The 19,685-nt window shown below is 43.0% G+C and overlaps 1 protein-coding gene across 2 annotated transcripts in view; it reads left to right on the forward strand.

Moving 5' to 3' along the window:
- LOC147261631 (tensin-3-like) overlaps positions 1 to 19,685 on the forward strand; it is a 34,872-nt gene that overhangs the window by 5,951 nt on the left and 9,236 nt on the right. For both annotated transcript variants that reach the window (XM_086203752.1, XM_086203753.1), the window contains exons 2-15: positions 1,047 to 1,214; positions 1,323 to 1,373; positions 1,550 to 1,672; positions 2,306 to 2,370; positions 3,389 to 3,472; positions 4,307 to 4,419; positions 4,790 to 4,850; positions 4,994 to 5,069; positions 5,154 to 5,283; positions 5,467 to 5,532; positions 8,645 to 8,746; positions 14,739 to 15,908; positions 18,854 to 19,005; positions 19,098 to 19,224. In XM_086203752.1, coding sequence (XP_086059878.1) covers positions 1,065 to 1,214; positions 1,323 to 1,373; positions 1,550 to 1,672; positions 2,306 to 2,370; positions 3,389 to 3,472; positions 4,307 to 4,419; positions 4,790 to 4,850; positions 4,994 to 5,069; positions 5,154 to 5,283; positions 5,467 to 5,532; positions 8,645 to 8,746; positions 14,739 to 15,908; positions 18,854 to 19,005; positions 19,098 to 19,224 — 2,470 coding nt within the window. In that variant the 5' untranslated portion in view covers positions 1,047 to 1,064. The remainder of the gene's footprint in view (positions 1 to 1,046; positions 1,215 to 1,322; positions 1,374 to 1,549; positions 1,673 to 2,305; positions 2,371 to 3,388; positions 3,473 to 4,306; positions 4,420 to 4,789; positions 4,851 to 4,993; positions 5,070 to 5,153; positions 5,284 to 5,466; positions 5,533 to 8,644; positions 8,747 to 14,738; positions 15,909 to 18,853; positions 19,006 to 19,097; positions 19,225 to 19,685) is intronic.

Genomic DNA, 19,685 nt, shown 5'->3' on the forward strand with positions numbered 1-19,685 from the left:
CTTGTGTTAGTGTTCTGAACTGTGCCTAACTCAGTCCCAGCAAAGTAAAATGCTGGTAGAATGATTGTGTGTCACAATCTTTACTCACGGGGAATTATAAATTTAACAATCGTGAATTGAGCAATTGTTGGATTTAATTATTTTATAGTAATTTTGTGTCTTAGATTGTTGTCAAAGTGTCGTTTCTGATGAGGAAACAATGCAGTAAATGTCTGGGTTTGTCCACATTTCGGGGGAAATAAAGAAAGCTATTTTAACATTCATCATATTTTCATGCTTTTTTTTACATTCTGCAAATATCGTATACACTTGTTTTTGTACAAGTAATATCAACATCTGTAAATGTTGAATATTGGCAAAAAAAAATGCAATATCATACAGCTCTTTAAAAAAGTCTCATTTCGAACCCAGTGAAAGCTGCAGGAGTTCTCTGCTTCAATCGATTCACAGTCATTTGTTCCAGTGCTGTTGTTGCCAGTGGGAGCAGGTTGTTATTTGGCAGCGATGACTAGAGAGGAGAGGGGAATAAGGCATGTGTGTGGGAGTGGCAGGGTGGCAGGGGGAGACGGGCTCCCTCCAGACCACCACTGCAGGAAGTTCATGGCCATGAGGTCAGAGGGACACGCCATCACTCAGGGATTTACAGCAACTGGTTTCAACCGGAATTTTTTTTTTCCTTTGTGGTTGACTCACTGAGTGCGGTAACTAGCTCCCTGGTGTATCTTTTGCACTGTTGTACTGTATCTCTGTATCTCCACAGCAGAGATAAATGGTAATCATCTCTCGCCTTTTAAAAAGACGTTGAATTGTTGTTTATGCGTGGCCCGCACTGTTGACCCTTGCTGTGCAAACAGAGACACCTTCTGTCTTACAATCTGCTATTGAAGTCCTTCTCTACAGATATCTATGGGAAACTTGGACACAATGACTAAAGCTGAGGACTTTGAACGTCAAATATTGACTCGAGCAAAGTCACCTGCTTAAAAATGGGAATGGCGTGGATTAGCTGAAGGTGCTGAGCCACTCGTGTCTTTTAATTACTACAGGAAGGCCCTTGATTCAGGATGGAGGAGGGATACGAACTCGACCTGACGTACATCACGGAGCGCATCATTGCTGTGTCCTTCCCCCGGGGATGCTCTGAAGAGATCTACTCTCACAACCTGAAGGACGTCACGCGAATGCTCAAGTCCAAGCATGCAGACAATTACCTGGTCAGCGCTCTCTGTCTGTCCTGCTGCTCTCAGTCGAGCGTCTAAGCGCAAACAGAACTTCGTTCACAGGCTTTTGTACAATGAAGTAACGTTCTTTGTTTTTACTAGATTATCAACCTGTCAGAGAAAAGACACGATCTTTCTAAAATGAATCCAAAGGTAAGATGACCTAACTTTTGACCACAAGTCAAATAAGACTGGACATAAAACAGGTTAACTTTCAAAAACTCCCTTCTTTAATCTGTGCCTCATCAGAAACGGTATTTTAATTTTGATTGATAAGTTAAAGCAGATGTGTGGATTTTATGTTCCCACTGTACCGTGTGTTTTTTTAGACCCTGGATACTGGCTGGCCAGACTTCCATGCTCCACCTCTGGATAAGATCTGCACCATCTGCAAGGCCATGGAGAGCTGGCTGAATGCAGACCCTCTTCACGTGGTAGTAATACACTGCAGGGTGAGAGTCAAAACCTGTTGTGTGTTAGGTACAGTTGTTCATTAATTGTAAGCAATGTCCTCAGACCTTGAATCAATTGTTCAGTCATTTCAAAGGCCATTAAAAGGCAGGTTCTCAGGTTGAAGTGTTTCTCTCTAATTTTAGATATTAATGCTTTAATAAAAAGTAAACAGCTTCATATATGAAAGAATCAGACTCTGTTTCAGATGCTGCTGAATCACAATCAGTATAAGTGAGATTCCTTTTCCTAAATCTTTTAACAATGGAACTTTATCAAAAAAATGAGAAGTACTTTTTCTCATTTTTTGCAGAAAGTCTTCTGCATAAGCGAAAGCGTATCTTTAGAGTCCAGCTTAAACACCTGTTAGACAGTTTAACTGCTGTATTGTGACATATTTCCCAGCATCAAAATGAGTAAACTCTTGACCGTTTCCATTTTGTCGACAAAAAAAGATTTGAGGTGAAAAATATGCAAAGCATTATGCAATTCTTGAATAAGGGAGCAAAACGACTAAAGTTTGAATTAGAAGGGTTTAATAAAGGCGTTCCGCATGTCAGCGCAGCTTAAGAACAATGTAAAATGGCAAGATCTGCATTTATAATGACAGATCTGCTGTCCTCTTGTTTCTTCAGGGCGCCAAAGGTCGAATTGGTGTTGTCATCTCATCCTTTGTGCATTTCACCGATGTATCAGCCAGGTAACTTCTGCTATAAATCGCATGTTGAACACAACATCTCTGTAAATGTTTGTGCTGTACTGTATGCTGAAATATAAATGTGCTAACTCACTGTTGGTGGCAAATGATATCATGGACATCCCACAACAGTTCACGGAGATTCATCTGGTCGACCACATGAACGCTCACTGTTCAACCGCTGATGATGTATTAACCTCCGTGAATTCAGGGACAAGATGATTCACAAAGGGTCATTTCAGAAAGTTACCTCCTCCAAACACAAAGGAAAACCACACAATTTAAGTGATGAATCATCCTGTATAGAGTTGCATGAATCAGCTTTGAAACACATTATTTACCGTAATGGCTTCTGGCTACAGTTTCAGTTTCATGAAATCTTTTCATCGTAGAGAAGAAAAAAAAAAACGATTCTCATTTTCTTCCCTTTGTCAGTCAATTTAAGTCAAGTAAGCTAATCCCTAAAGTCAAGAAACATGTTTGGAGATGAGCTGTTGTTCCTCCAGTATGTAAATCCTTTCAGTGCACAGCTGTGGCATTGGCACACATCAGCCTTCGGCCCCTCGGTGTCCAACTGAGGAGGACCGGGAAGGTGAACGTGAAAGACAGAGGGCAAAAGAGAGTTAGAGGAAGAGATAGGAAAACAATGCGTCAGATTTACAATGGAATAGATTTGGGGGAGCTGAGGGAGAGGGACGACAAGAGAGAGACAGAGCTGTGCTGAAAAGGCTCCAGCGCCTGTTGGTTTTAGGGATGTCTGAATAGCCGAGCTGTGCACACACTCCGGCCTCTCTCTGTCCTCCTCTCCCCCTCTGTGTTTACTTAAGGCAGCCATTCTCTTCCTCTCTGCTGGAATCCCTTGTCTCTCCGCTTACTTTCGCTCTTGTCCATTATGCATGTGTATGCATGTGTGTCTGCGTTGTCCCAATGTAAGTTAGGGTTAACACTGTTCAACTATATTGCAACAGCGTTTTAATCTCTCCTCTTGAGTCATAAAGTGTTTAATGTGTCTCCCTCAAAGTGCTGATCAGGCGTTGGACCGTTTTGCAATGAGGAAATACTATGATGATAAGGTCTCAGCCCTGATGACACCTTCACAAAAGCGGTAAGATGCAAAACACAAGCTCACCCGTCCGTATAGAAACACCCTTTACACCCATCACACACGTGTGCCCCAGATCCACAGGATCCATGTCGTGTTCTGCTGACATTTTTTCAAAAGCATCACGTACCTGCACCCATCCGTGCCCCCATGGGTGTGTTTTGGCATTAATGTTTTGATGCAGCACAAAGCGGCCCAAAAAAAAAAAAACAGCTCTATATTTTGCTGCTATTCTTTCAGACAGCAATTACATACACTACTTGTTACACACAGGGAACGCACAGCAGCACAACCATGTACCTGATCACACTGAAGTATCAAAGCGTGAATGATTATTATTATTATTGGGTATACATGTCACCTGTTTGGGGGGATTCTTGCTGAGTCGGTGTGGTCATTCACTTTCAGATCTCTGTAGTCTTCATGTAAACCCGTGTGGTGACAGGATGAACAAATGCATTTTTATTGAAAAGTGAACAACAGCAAAACTGTTCAAAAACAAAATCAATTTTTAGCTCAGCTCAAAGGTCTGGACTTCTGAGCATACAGCTGGATGAAGATGGTGTAGATTATACAGGACAATGTGATTGATAGTTTGTAAACTGACATTTTTGCTGTTGTTTTGTTTGTGTCGCTGTTGTTAGCCTTCAGTCACTGTTAGCTTCCTGCTCAATATACGTGGGGGGCTGTGTCTGCATTCTGTCATTGTAATGGAGTCATGCAGGAGGGTAACATCTTTGTGAGCTCAGGACACCTATTTATTACTACTTGAAAGGCCAAATACACTATTGAGTATTTTAGAGACCCTTAATGAATACCTCTGTGCTTTGGTGTCAGATACGTTTGGATCCTCAACAGTCTTCTAAGCGGCTCCATGAAGATCAACGCCTCCCCGTTGTTCCTCCACTGCCTCGTCCTTCACGGGATGCCAAACTTCGATTCCACTGGAGGTTAAAGTCGTATTGTTTACCGCTACACACAGCTGCAAACACCCACACAAAACTGTCGCCACTACGATGACAGTACAAAAGGATCCAGACACAACCACATCAGAGTTGATCTGCACTTTATATCTTTCTGTCTTTCCAACACACACACAAGCTGAGACAAAATGGTACTTACAGAAATAAAAGCTTCTTTAAGGGTTGCTTGTAAACTCGTAACACTTCACACCCAGGTTCTCATGTAAATTTCATTTCAGTGAAACAACAAAGCTCTAATCACACAGCAGCAGCCCTTCACGCTTCTGAAACTATCTTTCCTGCTTCTACACAAATGCTCTTGTAATCACTCTTAATAATTGTATCTTTTTATTTGCAGTATGTCGACCGTACATCAAAGTCTACCAGGGAATGCAAGCTGTGTATTCATCTGGAGTCTAGTAAGCAGCATGCACATGAAACATTAGCACATTTATGCAAAGAGTACATCACCTGGTTTGATGCTGATTTCGATCTTTTTTACTACTTTCTGTAAATATCGCTTCCAAACTTTACTGGAACACTTGGTTGCTTTTTGTTCCAGTCACATCGGTCCAGGCCACAGAGGCCGTGTGTGCATCACCCTGGAGCCTGCCCAGCTTCTGAAAGGGGACATTATGGTAGGAAATCAAACACGCCCCTCTAGAATTTCTGACAGCAGTACTCATTGCAGCAATCTTTGTATTCTTTTCATTTACTTTTAGATTAAATGTTATCACAAGAGTGACATTTCGTGCGAGCGTGAAGTTATTTTCCGGCTGCAGTTCCACACGGGAGCAGTGCAGGGCTACAACCTGATGTTTGAGAAAGAGGACATGGAGACAGCCAACAAAGGTAGATCTGAAGAGGAAAAAAACAGAACAGGTCTCAACGTGTCATGGTAACACTGCTCCTCGCTGCATTTACAGGCTGCAGTCTGGATTTGAATTCAGACCAGACACTTTGAGCACAATTAGCTTGTTTTTATGTTGCTAAGAGAATCTCAGCATGATGATTTCCTGTGTGCTGACTTTTCAGATCCCAGATTCCCTGATTATGGTAAAGTGGAGCTGGTGTTCTCCGAGGGACCAGAGAAGATACCAGGTAGGTTCTCTTTTGTGTTAGTCATGTTACAGAGAGAGGCTGTAAGAAAAGCAGAAACAGTCCTCCCTCTGTTTTCCCCTTCTTGCTGTTCTGTCCACTGTTCCTCCCCCTTGGCCCCCTGGTGTGAAGGGATGTGGAAAACTGCGGAGGGGAAATGTAGTGTGAAGTGTGTGCTGACAGAGAGGTAAAGAAGCACAGCATGTGCTACCTCAGAGCCCCACAGTAGTGAAACAGTGCTTTGTTGTTGTGTATATGTGTGTATTGTTGCATCAGCAGTAGAGTATATGTGTGTCTACTAAAGGGAGCAAATAATGTCCATTTCCACTGCCATATTTATGCCATGAGAGTATTTTGGGTTCATTATTCCCTGTAAATAAGATGTGAAACCTAGTTTCTGGCCTGACGCTGGTCAGAGAGGCGCAATATGGAATGTTGCAGAGATAAGTTTGTAGTTGCGTTCATAGTGTGTATACTGGGTGTGATAGGTTCATGTGTTTTCTGTAGTGGTTCAGTAATGTTCGTCTGCTGAAGCAGCAGACCACATTACGTGCTTCAGCTAGAGATGTTCTAAATGCAGCTTTAAGATCAAAACTTGTCACTCATATTTTTCAGATGTTTGTTGGGTCATAAGAATGTTTCTCTCAGAGTAGTGAGCCTTTAACACGGATACTGCAGGAAGCTCACAGATGTGAATCCCACCACCTGGTATCAAAGTATCAGCTCCTCTTTATTTGATAAATTACGGTATTAATTTATAGCAATCTCAGGATAAGATGAGGGAGAACAGAATGGTGTGGGCTGCAATTAACGAGATGTAGTTGCAGTGGGGTCAGAGCTGGAGGTGCCGAGTGAGACTGCAGTGAGCACCTGAGCAGTGGAGCGTCTTGCAGCTCACTGGTTAGTACGCTGGTCACAAACAGGAAGCCGTGGCGGCTGGCTCACATCTGACTAATTCTCTTTTTCACCAGCTATAGGAGAAAACAGGTTTCTTCTCCTACCACAGGAAATAGCTCCCACACCTTTCTGAATTAATCCCAGGTGACAGCAAAACTCTTGAGTGACATCTGCCGCATAGGGAGATGTGCATATGGCGGATCATCTACTGGAGTCTGATTTATCAAATGACTGTTGTTGTACTGTCAGCTGAGGAGGTATCTTGTGATGATGCTTAAGAAAAGAGAATAAAGTTATAACCCAGGTTAGTTCCATCACTCGGCAGCAAACCTGCATCCCAAAAGATATGAAGCCACTATAATCACCGCTTGGCTGCAGGCTCACTCCCTTCACAGCATTAAATTAGAGTCACCACATCTGCTTGTTACAGCATCTCAGCTGGTTGAGTCCAGCAGACCTAAAACTCAATGAAAAAAGCAAAACAATATCTCACACATAGGCGCGACTTTACTGCGAGAAAAATGTGATTGTGCAACTGTATCGTTGCTATATCACTGTCAGGAAACCCAGGAGAAGACCACACTCTGGATGCTGCACAGGCGCATGGAAACTTTCCTGCTCAATCAGTCAGTCAGTCAGTCAGCAACCACACTTATTCTACTGCCAAAAATCATGCTGTACTCAATAAACCTCAGAGATCAGAACTGCGAGAGACGTCAGACCTGAATTGATAACAAAAATCTATTCAGAATTTCGCACATACAAATGAATTCACAACATGTCTGCTGATAGATTATGAACAGTTCTGTGTGCACAACTAAAACGATTTGAGTTCACACTATTGACGGAGCAACCATTTTGAATTGTGATCTGTGTGTTTGTGTGGTAGCACTGAGTCAACAATGCAATGTTATATTTAGGTAAGGAAGTGAGGAAAAGCAGAATGGCTCCTCTTTAAACCCATTCTCTAAAATTCCAGTGTAACAATCCTGAATGCTCCATAATGAAGTACTTCTGAAGGGGTCAGACTGTGTTGTTTGGGAGTCTTCTGGGCACATGTTGGTCTCTTTATCCCTCAACAACAGGGTGTAGTTATGATGCCAATTGCTTTCAGCGGTCACAGTAAAACCTCAAGTAAAACCTGCGTGGACTTTATGTGTTGTTATTATCCCATAATGTGTTGAGGCTACTTTTAAATAAATTGCACAACATTCCCTTTCAAAACCTGTTATATAGCTGGACCGTGTTATGGTCACTGTTGTCGGTGGTTTGTGCGTCTATTACGTGAATTCCGGAATATTAAATGCTCATCTTCTTTTTGTGTTGTGGTTTTAGTCATATTTGTTGTTAAAATGTACTTGCAACCCGCAAGACCACACTGTCCCTGTTGTAAATTCGGCAGTGACCAGCCCCCCCAAAGAAAAAACAGTGAGTCCTGCGGCATGGAGCTCGCCAGATACTTCCTGAGCCTGCTGGACAGAGCCGGGGCTCAGTAAAGTTGCAGATTTTCTAAAGGGAGTTTGGACTACAGCAATGAAATATTGTTGATCTGTTCCCTTTGAGATTTTCTGATGGCTGAACATCATTTAAGGTTTAAAAAAAAAAAGCAAAAAAAAAACAACTTCTAGACTGGAGATTTGAACTGGCACCTCAAAATAACTGTGAACAGTTGTTTTGAGAATGTCATTGAGAACAGAACTCCGCCCACCTCTGATGACATCACGTACAACAGTTTTGATGTTGAAAATAGCAACATCCAGCAACTCAAACGTGATACCGCCGCACCAACTTGCACAACTTGATGATCACGCAACTACTTCACAAGAAAAGCATCTCTAGTGAACGTTACTGGTTCAGCCCCGCCCCCCCCCCCCCAAAAAAAAACAATCACTAGTTAACACATTTTATGTGCAAACAGGAAACGGAACAGAAGTCTTTCCTTAAAGTATCCAACTATTAGACCTGGCAAATCCTTTTTTAATAAGGATTATACAATAAAATCAATACAGCAAAATAAATCACGATATTTCTTTCTTCCACAATATGCGGTATCAATATTCTAGGCCGTACTATTTTTCAGTCGATGATGTGAAATAAGCAAAGAATGGCCCATAAAACTCAAACCCTCCTCCTTTCTTCCTCAGACGTTACAGTCGCATAATTTGTTCCTGAGGTGTACAAACGCCCTCATCACAATCAGTGTTACTTTTGGCTCCAGGTGCTGACAGATGGCAGAATGGTGTGGATGTTATTGTGGATTACAACACAGCCGATCCTCTGACGCGCTGGGACTCCTACCAGAACATCTCTGATGGTGAAGGTATGGTTGCTGCGCTGCATTAGTCACTACCCAACAGTATTAGTTTAACAGTTCCAGCACCCGACTAATGAATCACACACACACACACACACACACACACACACACACACACACACACACACACACACACACACAGACTGTAAACACTTATGAATGGAAGCATTTTGGAGAGTTTTTTTTGGCATTAGTTCCTTCTCTTTCTCTGTACTAACCCCGAAGACACACATAAACTCTATTTGTCTGTCAGGGAACGAGTGCTCCATTTACTGAGGGGCTACTGTGTGATTGCATTAACATGCACACTCAACCACCGCTAACTTGGTTTATGGTGTAATCGTCACTAAGGGGAGTGCTTGAAACCCAGGCCTTGTGAAAACAAGACTTTTATTATGGCGAGAACAGGAAATGGAAACTAAAATGTACCTTATGCTGTTCCTGTGTGATGGACAGGGAGGAGTGTTGCTGTAGGGGAGTACTGGGTTCAGAAGACGAACAGTTGGTTCTCAAGAGATTTTCTATTTTGTTGTTCCATCAAATGAATAGGCATGCTTGAACCATCACACACCCTGACTCGCATCTGCACACACATACACACACACACGCACCCACACACACACACACACACACACACACACACAGGCTCACACTCAGAGCCACCCTGTCGGGGCGTGCTGTCCTAGCTGTGGTTGTTGCTCTCCACACAACCACAGAATTCACAACAACCTCCCAGAATAGAGCAACTCAGTGGTGGCATTAAAATACAGATCCACCCATTCCCAGGATTCATTGAGTGTTTTTATAAGCTAACTTCAGCTTGATGAAAATGAGCTGCGCTTCCTTTGATTTTCATTTAAAATAACTCAATGCAGTCCTATATAATGTTATTAAAAAAACAAAAAACAAACAAACCTCTCAGAGCGCAATGAAAGAGCAGCCGCTCAAATGAAGAATACATCAAAGCCAAGCAGAGATGAACAAAGAGACAAATTTTTCTCCTCCCCTCAGTTCCAAAGCATTCATGTGGGATATTTACAGCCTTATTTTCTCATGTAAACACTATATCTGCTTGGAAAGAGTAGGAGCTTTGTTGGAATTCTACATCTACTTACCATCATTCCTCTGACCCGCCGTCCGTCTGGAGAGGCTGTCAGTCACAGGCAGGTCGGGAGGAGGAAGTCTGAAAAACGTTTGTCACTGCAGTGCTAAGGTTGTGAAGAGAGAACCTAATTTGCTTCAATGACCTTTCTTCAATCAGCAGTACAAGGCTGTGTTTCTCCCCATGTGTGAATTAGAAGTAGAATTTTAGAAGATTGTCTACTCATCCACTGTCAAACCTCTGCTTTTCTAAAATAGCAAAAAGCGAAGGTTAGGAAATTGGCTGTATGATCTAAAATATAAGAAATTTGTAAAACAATATGTTTTTCCTCTTGAATACTCGCAAATGGGTGTCTTGAGTTTACAGAATCTTTATTTCCTTCTTACATGACTTCTTTGTGACTCCAGCAAATCAGAACTAGCCAGCCATGTATGTTTAGCTTGAAGCTCTGTCAAGTGACTGCTTATGACAGCTATAGCAATAGCTACTGTATAGAGAGTTTACAAACTCTCCATAGCTATAGCAATAGCTACTGTATAGAGAGTTTACAAACTCTCTATAGCTATAGCAATAGCTACTGTATAGAGAGTTTACAAACTCTCTATAGCTATAGCAATAGCTATAGAGAGTTTACAAACTCTGTAGCGCAGCATCTGGTATAATCCACATCTTTTTTTAATCCAGCTGCATCCTCACTAATCCACAAACACTTCAATTTTAGCTAAAACAAACAAATTACAACCTCACCAGGCCAACGCTCCTTAACTGTAGCACAACCAGCTTTTAGTTGAACCGCGTTGCTCTTCTGTTCTCGTTTGCAGGAGCACCAAACCAGAAATGTGATGGTTGTATTTTCTTCATAGAATAAAATTCATAAAAGTTTAAATTTCTTTTTCTTTTTGATATTAGGTTGGTTTGTAATAGAGAGGGGAAAAGAGGCGTGTTTCTGTGGAAGGGTTATGGGTTCCTGGGGGGTTCATCCCCAGTGCCACGGCCCCCTTGTCATCGACCCAGCAGTGAGGGACACTTCCAGACAGCGCCAGGGTTTTTGCTCACATAGCAGCATGACTTTCCGTAGTCTCATGTTGCGACCAGCCTGCGATCAGCGAGCTAAGTGTTTGTCCACCATGACATCCATTGCAGTCCGTCGAACTGGCTGCACCCTCTTGGCAGGGGTGACCCCAATGATGCTAGGTCATGGGTCAGGCTTTCACTCTGCCCTGATGAGGTACTCTGGGCCTTGACTTGTTTAGCCTTTAGTGAATTCTGGGGGGTCATGTGTAGTGACCCAACATGGGTTATGGACTCAGTATGGACATAATTAACTCCAGCTGCTGGAGGTGATGATGCAACCCATTTAAGCAAGTGATACAGAAAAACAGGAAGTCAGTGTGTTAGTTGTGTGTGAAATAAACAGCGATGGGCTATACCGCCTCAGTGTTCCCTCCTTTAGCGCTAACACACATTTTTGCTCTGTCCGATTTTTTTTGGTTTGTGTGTCATATTACTTGATTTACGCAGTATTTGGTCTCTTTGTGCTGTGTTGGTGAAAACAAGCAGTTCGTGTGGTAACTTTGACAAAATTATAATGTTGATACACATTCTCGTTTCAGTTGGAAGTCAGTCTGCTGAAATGTTGGCCTCTTTCTGTGGCTCTGACTGACCTGCTCTATTGTGGCTGTGACGTGTCCAGTTCCTGTGAAAAACAACAGTGTAGCGTTCTATGTAGTTGTATGTGCCTCCAGAAGGTGAATGAAAGCTGGTGGAAATCTATTTTACTTTAATTTAATTTTTTTTTTTTTTTTTTAGCTTTTTGAAGGACATCTTGTCTCTGTTAGTGGTCAATTCCAAAACCACAACAGAAAAAAGCTGTCACTCAAACTTTGGGTCATGTAGTAGCGGTTCAAGAGCTGTTTAGGTTGTGTGATACGATCCAGAACGGCTCCTTAATGGACCGTGAAGTGAGATTATCACCTAGTGTTTCCAAAGTCAAGGCTCAGTGTCTCTGTTACTCAGAATAATCAGCAAAGTTTCCACAGCAGCCATTTTGTCATGAAATGGTTTGTTGTGTGACCAAGCAAAGATTCTGTTCTATTTGGGTACATTAATTCGTATGATTTGTCATCTGTTTTGACTACGTTTATGAGCTAACTTCTAATTACACTTGCTCACAATGAGGTTGATGAATTTCACTGAACAGAGAATTGGAAAATATTACGATACTCTGAGCTCTTTGAATTATGGGGGAAGTAAAAGTGTTTCAGCTGGATACTTCAAAATCTACGAAGAAGCAAAAATGATCTGCGTGCTGTTTTTCTTTGCAACCAAGAAAATCCCAAGACAATTCTCTCATTTATACTGGAGCAAACTTGCTTGTTTACACTCATGCAGTTTTATTTTGCTTTTGGTCTGAGATGCTCACATCTTTGCATGTCATACAGATTGAATCGTCATTTGTTTGTTAGCTATGCACAGAAACCTCAGACTCTACAGTTTTATTTTATAAAGGGAAAAAAGCCATTGACATTAATTCAGAAAACCAGAGCCAAAATCATTTTTCATGAATAAAACATATGTCATTAAATCACTTCTGTTTTTTTCATCAGTACTTATCTCATAAATTCAAAAACAAGGGCAATGTGTACTTGATGTGCGACTATATGTAATTAAAATACCACTGCGCGGTTGTTGTTGTTTTTTGCCAATTTAACTAAGAATTTTCCTTCAACAGTTATTTGTTGTTGATGCTTTATTGAAGCGCATCAACTCCTGTACCAGTGAGTTATTCGGCTGTTGTCTCCACGTTAGAGGCACATGCAGCTTGGACAGAGGAAAATGAGGATTACCACCATTCTTTGACATTCAGACTGATGGGATTGTAGTTACTGAGAAGGACAAAAGGAAACATCTCTGGTTTTGTCTCTTTCTGTGCTATAAGGGTGGATTATTCAGGTTCCGATCCTACCACAACAACCAACGGGATGGATGCTAAGATATAAAAGGTTTGACTGATTTTCTCAAGTGCGCTAGCCAAGAGCATACTTGTCATTCATGGGGTTTGCTCACGCCACTGCAATTATGCGACTTAAAGCGCTTTTCAGAATGATTGTGTAACCTCGTCGCTGAGTTTTTGACCACATCTGTTTCTTGCCAGGATTGTACATGAAGACAGCAGCCATGTAATTTAATGACACTCAAGAGTGAGAGGAAAACAACTTGGCTGCCACTTTTGCTAAGACTTGCTCCAAGTAGAAGGCTAGGGTTGCTTTAATTAAAACGTATCTTTTTACAGAGTGAAAAAGTCTGGAGCTGCCGGAATGTTGTTTTCATTCTCTGATCCTCTCTGGGCCGCCTTTTTCTTTCTTTCTCTCCCCTCTTTTCTCCTCAGCGGGGTAGTCCCCCTGATGCAGGGCAAGAGGTCGGGTTACTGCTTTCCTTCAGCCCGCCTTCACCCCGTAGCTCCGCCTCATTTGTTTACATTCCTCTGCCCTTATTTGGAGATCTCAAGGTCCCCCCCTTGTGTGGAGTGCAAACACTCTCACCTTCTCAGCAGAGAAAGAAAGCAGGGCCAACTCGTTGGAACTCCCTCGATTTGACCCTGACCATTATGTGCTGAGTAGAAGCCATGTACACTATCGCCTGCCTGCATGGCCTCCTCTCCTCAACATTTCTTCTCCTGGGGATAAGGATTGTTTTGCGTGCTCACCTGAGCGTGGAGGTGAAGGTAAGAGGGGTTTTTTTTTCAATGAGACAGATGGAGGGGGAGGGAAAAGAAACAGGAGGCAGGGTGATGACAGAGACCAAGATGGGCAGTATGAAGGGAAAGAGGGGAAACATCTGTTTTAAAACCTGCTTGCACCTTGCCAAGAGGAATGTTACAAGAGGGATTTGTTGGAAAAGCTCCCGGTGGAAGTGACCTGCATGGAGGCCTGAGTTGAGGCCGGATGTAAGTTCTGCCAGTGTGTTTGTGTAAGTGGGGGGTAATACACAGGAGCTTTTGGGGAAGGGGGGGGACTTTTATCATGCATGTCTGGTATTTAGATCCTCTGGTCATGGTTTGACTGACTGAAAGGCAAGTACTTGCAGCAGTGGGTTGAGGGAGAAGCGTAGGAGTCATGTTCCCGCTCTTCTTTTGTTGAGGCAGAACGTGATTGACAGAAACAGCATTTTTCTTTCTAGTTTTTTGTTATTCAGGTGCACTTGCTAGTCTCTGTTTTGCAGCAAGGCCGATTTGTACTGTCATCCGAGCTGTGGTGGATGTCCTTACAAAATGAGTGACCTCCGTGATTTTTTCTTTTACTTCTGAGGATTAAGGAAGTTGTTTGGACATATGCTGGAGGTCAAGGGGCAGGCGAGAGGGAGTGGGGCAGCTTAATCACAGCAGGATGAGGAATGCAGGGGTCAGACTCTGAAGATCTATCGCTGTCTGACTCTTGCAGCAGCGTATAGAAGACGCTCAAACATGTGAGGAAGAGCTTTTGTGTTGTGCGCATGTTGGATTCACTTTCACCTTGATGGTTCAGCTTGTGAATGCAGCACGGAGTTCAGAATACTTGAAACAAGCTGTTATTAAAACATTAATTTAAATAAAGTGGATTTTCCCCCCACATTTTCCTTAGTTTGATTGACACAAACATGATTTGTTGTATCCTTGTGTTGTGTGGTATTAACTGTTTAGTCTGTCATGTCTGTAATGTTGTCTTTGTCAGGTGTGATTGTGTCAGATCCTGAATGATGCCATTATTACAGTGACATGACTGTGCATGTTAACGGAGTCTTGTTTTGTCTTTGGTTTTGTACCATACATTCGTGTGTGTGTGTGTGTGTGTGTGTGTGTGTGTACGTGTGCCCATACCAGCTGACTGTATGAAGCGCTGCATCTCTTCTATTTTACAGCGCCACGCTCTCAAGGCCTAACCCAGGACAAAGCAGCTAACAAGAGGAGTCCCAGTGGAGGAGAGGCCACACTGGGCAGAGGAGCTCGCACAACCTCCGCTACCTCCAGCCCTGACCACAGCGACCACGCCCTCTCGGTCAGCAGCGACTCAGGACTGTCCAGCACTTCTCTGTGGGCGGACAGACCCAATCCTACCCCTGCAACCACCACAGCCACCACCATCAGGCCCAACCAGGGTCCGAGCCAGCAGGAAAAAGTCCAGCTGAAGCGTCTTCTAAGCAGATTTGGAGTTGAGGACCCGTCATTGGAGGAGATGGAGGATCAAGGCCCCAGAGTGGGTATCCAGCAGACAGTCCCAGCTCAAGTGCACATCAATGGAGATCCTCGCCCCCAAGAAAGGGAGACTGACATCCTGGATGATGAGGTCATTACAGGTCATGATCTGCACAGCGTGGACAGCTTAGGGACCTTGTCGTCTTCTTGCCACAAGAGCAGCCAGAACTCCCTCCTATCTGATGGCTTCGGGAGTCCTGGAGGAGAGGAGCAACAAAGCCAAAGCCAGCCCCACCTCCACCACCCTGGACCTCCTCCCATGGAGGAATATGAGAGACACTATGCTGAGGCTAGAAGGGGCCTTGTTGGCTCCAGGAGCAACTCTGTGGCTTTGGCTAATCCCAGCAGTGCTTCAATGCCAAAGCAGCATGTCTATAGACAAGGGAGCTATTCCACTCAGTCCTGGGTCCGCCAGCAGCAGATGGTTGCTGCACAACAGTTCATCTACATGCCAGATGATGGAAATGATACAGAAAGGTACACAGGGACCAAAGAAGGGATTAGTTCACCCAAAGCAGGCCTACCTAGTGAGCCGCAGGACCCAGTGGACAGGGACACAACTGCTCTGAGAAACACTGCTCCTCTCAAGGAACAGGCGACGATAAACAATAACAATAACAACAAACGGGACGAGGAGTTCAAATCTCTAACAATGGACATTGACAACTCCATAGACCAGCTCAATCAGCTGATCATGGACCTGGACCCCACGTTCATGCCCAAAACAAACCACAGCAGCTCCGTGAAGAGGAACAACACGCACGTGACGACCTCAGTTGCCAAATGCTCAAACGGCATCAATCTCAGATTGAATGATAATAACACGCATCAGACAGGTAAGCTAGTCAGACTGTCAAGGTGTGGAAGTGATTAAGTGGTGTGGTCTGGACGTTAGGTGTCAGCTGTGGTGGAGGTTTTACCTGAGATGTCCAATAAACCTGCTAACAATGTAACTTTAATTCACATGCTAAGACTGCTTTAAAACTGTAGTTCTTCTCCATCAGCATTTTCTTCTCCTTCACTGCAAAGTAAACAAAGCATGCCTTCTCTCCCACCTGGCGTGTTTTAGTGGCAGAAATAGCAGGGTTGTTGCCAGGTTTTCAGATGTTTTCAGGATGTTTCTGAGGAAAGTGAGCTGTTCAGACTTGTCTGTATCGGACGAGAAATCAACGCAGAGGAGAAGGAGAGCAGCTGTCATCGACCCTTCTGAACCCACTCAGGTGTTTGATTATAGAGATTAAATACTGAGGAATACGGATATTTGCAAAAACTAAAAGTCTTTGAAATTATGTTTTCCCCCAGACCGGCTGAAAGATGACAATATAGAAGTTGTGAGCGTGAACACCTACATCATTCCTTTGATATTACTCATCTGCTAATGCTCCCATGAGTTACTGACTCATGCTCTTGTTGTGCAACATTTCACTCGCATCAGATTCTTGTTACCATAGTTTGATTAGTTATATATTTCTGTTGTATTTGTTGAGTTGGTGGAATCTAGCAAAACTGTGACTTTAGCATGTGACATCTGCCTAAGTTACTTCTACTGTATCCTTGTAGTAATTGACTGATTTTATTCGCACTTCCAGCAACAAGAAATTGTTCGCTAATTATGTCTACGGATCAACAATATTGGAAAACTCTCGCAACTTCCCTCTGATTAAGTTTACTGGAAAATCGTTGTAACTTCCCTCTTGTTAATGATCTCCTCTGCTTTTTACAAATATTTTACCCAGAGTTGATACTCAAGAAAAATCCATTATGAGTTTTTATCGATGTTGTTTGGCTGAAAAGCAGCGATGCAGAGAAAACGTAGAAATCCTTCTGGCAGTATGAGTCACGCTCCCTGCATGATTGTGGTTGCAGGGGGGTACAAGATGGGGAGGCCTGAGGAATTTCCAAAGGAGGAACATGTGAGCCCAGAGGCAAAGATTTTTCCATTTGATTCCAAAGCCATACCTGTCTGTGCATATCAGCGACTCAGAGGCCTCATTCCAAACGCTGAAGGCGATAACTTTGCTGATTTGAAAATAACCTGTAGGAAGACGTGGCTTTCAATGCAGATGTTTCTTGGTTCACACTGCTGACAGGAATCCTGGCTGCTTTTCATGTTGTGCTCATCAGACTTTCATGATTTTGACCACTTTGTAGTGAATTGCTGCTCAGTTGTGAAGAAACGCGGAAGAGGGAAATGATAAAGAGGTTTCAAGTTTTTATGTTTGACATAAAGTTGATGGTGAGTGGTGAACAAGAGCCTGCGCAAGGAAATTCATTATATTTCAGGAGGTAGCAACATATTGCTGTAATTACGCTTGAATGACCTTTGTTATGTCCTGGCAAGTGGCGGTTAGAAAAAAACTGAATCTATGTAGAAACCTGGAGAATTTCAAAGCTTCACCTTCATGGTGAACGGATTTCACACCAATTGAAAACTTTTGGCCTTTTATTGACTTTTTTTCCCTTTAGTGTGTCAGTTGTCTGTCTTTCATCGCTGCGCAGTGCAGCGCAAGACTGACTTACAAAACAAAAGTTAAAGAATGAATGATCAGTTACTAGAAGTGAATAATTGACCGGACTGTCATGACGACAAAAGCAAAGCATGTATTCGATCTGTGCTTGCTTGTCCCTGTGAGTCTGTCATGACAGACAAAAGTTCAACAGTCTCTGGATCAATGGCACACAAAACCTGTGAGCAAAGTTCTGTAGGGCTGGAAGAAAAAAAAAAAAAGAACAACATCCCCGCATGGAAAAACACAGGCAAGCAGGCAAGACACCATCTGTGTCATCCATACTCACCGCAGACAATGTGAGTAATGATCCCTGGCATTAGCACTTCTGCATCATTAGCATTCTTCAGGCTTGAGAGGCTGGAGCTCAGTGGGAGGGCTCAAATTAACACCCTGGTGCTGAGTGGTAGCACTCCTCAGAGTAGTCACAACATTACCCCCCCCCCCCCCCCACACACACACACACACACACACACACACACACAGTCCTCACCCTCTAGCCCACGAGCCACATCCTGGGCATTCCTCAGCTGTCCTCTCAAAACATAACATCCAGGGTGTCCAGATTGAGCAGGGTGACAGCTTTTCTTTCCTTTCTTTCCTTCCTACCTTCATTTATTCATTCCATCCTTCCTTCCTTCATCCATTCATTCATTCATTCATTCTCCATCCAGTTTTTCCTATCAAGGGTCACTGTGAGTTTGATCTTTCGTCTGGATCTAATGTAGCAATGGACTAGCTTTGTTTGCGCTGGAAAATAAATATTTGTTATCATTTCAGGATGGACACACATTTCAACAGACTGCTTAGTAGAAGATATAGATATATAATATTTTTACTTACTTTGGCTGTGGAATTAATTAAAAGTTTTAATCAAAATTACAATATGTCAAGGTCAGAATATTTGTTTCAGGCTCAAAATGTCAAAATGCACCTTTAATTGAAACCCGCTGCTGCTGCAGAGATGTCCTGCCTACACATCCTGTACTACAGACCTCAGTGAACATCTTTGTTTTTGTTACTGAGCCTCATGAAATTCAAAATTTTCAGGGGGTTTTCCAAAAAAAAAAAAAAAGAGAGAATTTTGATGATCCCTCTTATTCTGCAAATCATATTGCAATATCAATCAAATAATTAGATTTTTGTCCGGCTCATGCAGCCCTACTGGACTGCCATAAGTTTACCTTCTGCTTTGCTCCCTTGAAGTCGGTGATGCATGAAATTCTCTGAATGTCCGGTGACGTGTTTACACTTGTCTACCTGTGTGTATTCAGCTGTCCAGTCTGGAGACGGACGTGGTGATGTCATACGGAGTCTGAGTCGTCAAGGAAGTGACGGCATGGATCTCCCAAGCTTCTGCAGCTCAGGTTGGGGTGGAACAGAGGACTACACCAGCCAGAGGGTGTACTCCCCCTGTGTGCCGCAGGTAAATTCAATATGTGTGCATAATGCGTAGTTGGATTGTGTGTTTTACCCTGTTTCACTTTCACCCTGCTCTGTTTGATGTGTTTGCTCCAGCATACCATGTTGTACAGGAGTGACAGTGCTAGCTACAGGGCGCCAGAAATGGACAGCGGGGTTGATGCTGTGAGTGACATGACTCCACCTACACCCGCCTTCCCCATATCTCCACCTACACCTTATGGTGAGTACTGTGTGTTAGAAGTGAGAGCAGTCACACAAACACACACACATGCACACACACACACACACACACAAATTCAAAGCTCCATGTCACAGAAGTTTTCACAAGATGCTTCAATCCTTCTTGGATCTCTGTCAGGTCAGAAAATGTGAAAAATGGACCATCACCAACCCCCCCCCCCCCCCCCGTTTTTTTTTTTCTGAAGACATCTCTAGACAGGCTCTATGTTGGCAGGTGTGCTTACCCACATTAACATTAAGGGGCATAAAAATCACTAAAAAATCAGTAAACGCATAGAGAAAACAATGATGCTATAGAATATCAGGAATATACACACTCTTCATGTCAGAAATCAGAGTGGGAGTCAATTGACACAGACGGGGGGTTGTGAGACGACTTCAAATAATCCAAAAAGATCGAAAATGTTTGAAATGTCTTTATTTGAAATACCTTAATTCTAT

The sequence above is a fragment of the Aulostomus chinensis genome, chromosome 5 (assembly GCF_037954235.1).
Source record: "Aulostomus chinensis isolate RoL2024-O1b breed Wild chromosome 5, RoL_Achi_v1.0, whole genome shotgun sequence".
Taxonomy (NCBI): Eukaryota; Metazoa; Chordata; class Actinopteri; order Syngnathiformes; family Aulostomidae; genus Aulostomus; species Aulostomus chinensis.